Below are 3,873 nucleotides of genomic sequence, written 5' to 3' on the forward strand. Positions count from 1 at the left end.
CGTTGGCTAGAACATCAAGTGTTGGATAACTGATACGTGGTTTGCTACACTACTGAAAGCTGGATCTATTGTCACAGCCTCCAAATTCCACAGACAGGATACAACATAAAGTTTTGGATAACTGAGAGGTTGTGGTGGACACTCACAGATTCAACATTACGGCCAAGGGCCCTGTGTGCGAAGTGACAGGCTGTCCCCCGTACTGCCCTTGGGCCCCGTGTGAGTTTGGGTATTGATTCTAAAAACGCCCCCCCTCCTGCACTACCTTCCCTTGGTTGTGGATATTGTGCCTTTTGGGTATGGTTGTTGTTACATAACCCTCCCGTTGTCCTCCTATTATGCCTAGCACACAGTGTCCCCCCCGGGTCACCCTGTCCCGTCTTGGCTAAAGGCCCAGTGGGCACAAGTGTGACAGTATGGGTGTGAACAGCCTTTGCAGATGTATTTCTTACACCTGCAGCACGCTGTGTGTGTCTTGGCGTCCTTCTTGGGTGGGCAGACCTGACACCTCTTCCTCTTACTCGCCCCCAGCGGGGCGGCCGGGGCGGCGGCGGCGGCCGGGCCGGCGGCTCGCTCGCGGGCCTGCGGACGAGCCTCGGCGGATACACGCTCGCCCCGTATGACTTTGACAAGTGCGGACGCGGCTTCGGTGCGGGGGAGACGCTGCCTTCTTTGGATCAAGGGCTTCACGAGCGCCTTTCCGAGCTGCTCCAGGAACACCCTCCTCTTGTTCCGCTTCCCGGGCATCCAGTCGGGGTTGATCTCTCGCCATATGACAAAGGCGTTGTAGGAGGACACGTCGAGGATGTTGTGGAAGATGACCAGGGGCCAGCGGGCGGTCATCCGTCTGCAGCTGTAGGTCCCGACCACCTTGTCTAGGTTGTCCACGCCGCCCTTGTTGCAGTTGTAGTCTAGGATGAGGGCCGGCTTCCGGTCTCGGCGATCGCTGACGTCGGGCTCCGCGTGCCGCGTGCTCAGAAGCAGCACGTTCTTATTTCTCTTTGCCAGGTAGGACACTAGAGTGGCGGTGGGCGTGAAGGCGAACCTGGAGGACGAGACCTGTCTGCCCTTGGACTGGAGCAGCGCGGGAGGGAGCTCGGGCTTGTTCTTTCGCACCGTGCCCACCATGGTGAGGTTCCTCTCGAGGAGCCGCTGCCCGAGTTCGTAGGAGGTGAAGAAATTGTCACACGTGACGTTGTGACCGGCCGGCAGTCCCTCGGTCAGATCGAGGACGACGCGCGCGCCCTGGTTCTTCTCGGGGCATCCGCCGGCCGCCTTGCCGGTGTACACTTGCATCTTCCAAGCGTAGCTGGACTTGGCGTCGCAGGCCACCCACGACTTGATGCCGTATTTGGCCGGCTTGCTGGGAATGTACTGTCGGAAAGGACAGCGTCCTTGAGGGGAGGGAGAGGAGAGGGAGAGGAGAGGGAGAGGAGATTAGCAGGAGATTAGCAGCGTCATGAGTTACCGGCTCACCATCGGGGCGCACTGCGTTTACGTTACACGCAGCCGCCGCCGCCGCCCGTGCCACTGCCCATTGCTACTGCTGCCCATTGCTACTACTGCCGATTGCTACCGCTGCCCGTGCTACTACTGCCCGTGCTCTCTACGCTACGCGTACATACACAGATACATTGACTGCTACCGCTCTCTATGCACAGATACATAGACTGCCCGTGCTCTCTACGCTACGCGTACGTACACAGATGCATAGACGGTACCTCTGAACGGGACCAGTTGTTCGTCCACCGTCACTTCGGGCCCCGGGTTGTAGAGGGCCTGCAGCCGCTCCTCCCACAGGTCCCACACCTCTCTCACGGCCGCCAGTCTGTCGGTGGCGAGTCTCGCGGGTCTCGACTGGCGGTCGTCGAATCGCAGCAGCCTCGAGTACTTGTGAAACGCCTTGAGCGGCATGGTGGCGCGGAACACGGTCCTGCCGCTCTCGGCGTCCCACAGGCTGGCCGCGGCCTCGCCTCGGGACCTGTAGACGCCGGCTAGGATCAGCAGCCCTACGTAGGCGCGCAGGTCGGTGGAGTCCATGGGTCGCCAGCCGTCTCCGTATTTTCTCACCCCCTGCAGATTGGTCATGTCCACGATGATCCTTTCTATCGCCGGTGTGACAAACAGCCGGAAGGCGGACTCGATGTCGAGCGCTCGCGACGCGGCGTAGGCCGTGGGGCCCGGCGTCACGGCGGGGCAGGGCGGGCGGATGGCGCGGGGTCGGTCCGGGCCGCGATAGGCCGCGGAGGACCATTTGATTTTGCCGTTTTTCGACAGCAACGTCTCCCTTTCTCGCTCTGGCTCTCTGGCTCTGTCTGGCTCTCTGTCTCGCTCTCGGGCAGCGGCCGCGTCTCCCTCCGGCTCTTCCTCCGGCTCTTCCTCCGGCTCTTCCTCCGAAGAGGAGCACGACCGCGAGGCCGAGTCGTCTCCGTAGTCGTCCGCGTCGCGCTCGGGGTTGTATTCCTCACCGTCTTCATCTTCCGAAACGTCCTCCTCTTCGGAATCGCAGTAGTCTTCTTCGTCTTCTTGGTCGACGCTGGAGGATATCTGTTCCAGGACCTGAGCCGCGCTGAAACCGGGACTGCGAGGCGTCGTAGGCGGAGGCAACACGCTCGACGGGGTCGTATTCCTCGTCGCCGTCGTCCTCGTCGTCGTCCTCATCATCGTCCTCATCTTGTTCTTCTTGTTGTTGTTGTTGTTGTTCTTGTTCTTGTTGTTGTTGTTGTTCTTCTTCTTCTTCTTCTTCCTGACAATATTAGTAGGCTCTCTACGCCCTGCTTACTGTCGTAGGCGGAGGGCTCACGCTCGGCGGGGTCGTATTCCTCCTCGTCGTCCTCCTCGTCGTCGTCCTCTTCTTCTTCTTCTTCTTCTTCTTCCTGACAATATTAGTAGCCTCTCTACGCCCTGCTTACGGTGGCCACGTGAATGGGACGAGGCACGCGAATGGACGAGGCGCGTGGTCGGCCCTGCCTGCTCCTTCGGCCCTTCGGCCCTTCGGCCCCTTGGCCCCTTCGGTCCCATCCGGGACGCTCGGCTGGCCTACCCGCGTGATAGCACCGAGGTCGTGCACAGAGTTGATGGGGACAACTGGTCCCTGCCGGGGTCACTCCGACCCGGCCCAGACAGAGGGGAACAACTCCTAACACAGGCCCCGGGTCACTCCGACCCGGCTCAGACAGGGGTAGGAGGGGAGGGCTTACAACATACACCTTGCTAACGCCGCAGGGGTCACTCTGACCCCAGGCCCCCGGAACAGAGGGGAACAACTCATAACGCAGGGCTTACAACAGGGCTCGGGTCACTGTGACCCGGCCCAGACAGGGGTAGGAGGGTTACAACATACACCTTGCTAAACGCTGCCGGGGTCTCTCTAACCCACACAGACACTGGGAATCGACTCGTAACGCTGGCCGGTGGTCACTCTGTCCCGCCGAGGCAAGGGGAAGGTTGTCTAACAACAGCCATACCCGAAAGACACATTTTCCACAACCAAGGGAAAGTAGTTTGTAGGGGGGCGTTTTTAGATTCGATATCCAAACTCACACGGGGCCCAAGGGCCCGTTGTGGGGCCCAAGGGCCCGTTGTGCACAGGCCCTTGCCCGGAATGTTGAGCGTGTCAATTTTGGGGCAGGACCTTTTACTAGTATCCAGCAGGTGGTGGTGTTGGGTCACTGTGACCCCGGCCTGCCAGGGTCTCTCTGACCCACACAGACACGGGGGAAGCGACAGGTGACGCTGCCGAGGGTCACTCTGACCCCTCTGACGTCACTATGACCCCGCCCACACAGGGGCAGGGGCAGGAGGGTTACAACATACACCTTGCTAACGCCGCCGGGGTCACTCTGACCCCTCTGACGTCACTATGACCCCGCC

General features: G+C 60.6%; 1 protein-coding gene across 1 annotated transcript; it reads right to left on the reverse strand.

Annotated features, from left to right (window-relative positions):
• Nucleotides 1-319: 319 nt before the first annotated feature.
• Nucleotides 320-3,021, reverse strand: LOC139567142 (piggyBac transposable element-derived protein 4-like). Its single transcript, XM_071388621.1, has 3 exons — nucleotides 2,913-3,021; nucleotides 1,722-2,774; nucleotides 320-1,394 (listed from the first exon to the last, which is right to left on the reverse strand). Exons 1-3 carry the CDS (start codon nucleotides 3,019-3,021, stop codon nucleotides 367-369), a joined length of 2,190 nt encoding a protein of 729 aa, XP_071244722.1. The 3' UTR covers nucleotides 320-366.
• Nucleotides 3,022-3,873: the final 852 nt, after the last annotated feature.

Source organism: Salvelinus alpinus, unplaced genomic scaffold (genome assembly GCF_045679555.1).
Source record: "Salvelinus alpinus unplaced genomic scaffold, SLU_Salpinus.1 scaffold_56, whole genome shotgun sequence".
NCBI classification, from domain to species: domain Eukaryota; kingdom Metazoa; phylum Chordata; class Actinopteri; order Salmoniformes; family Salmonidae; genus Salvelinus; species Salvelinus alpinus.

What these genes read in the sequence shown, in the direction of transcription:
- LOC139567142 (XM_071388621.1), bottom strand. Translation starts at nt 3,021, where the DNA reads ATGGGACCGAAGGGGCCAAGGGGCCGAAGGGCCGAAGGGCCGAAGGAG. An exon ending in GTCCCATTCACGTGGCCACC is followed by an intron (nt 2,775 to 2,912) that starts GTAAGCAGGGCG and finishes GACAGTAAGCAG; the next exon opens with GGCGTAGAGAGCCTACTAAT. An exon ending in ACAACTGGTCCCGTTCAGAG is followed by an intron (nt 1,395 to 1,721) that starts GTACCGTCTATG and finishes CCTCCCCTCAAG; the next exon opens with GACGCTGTCCTTTCCGACAG.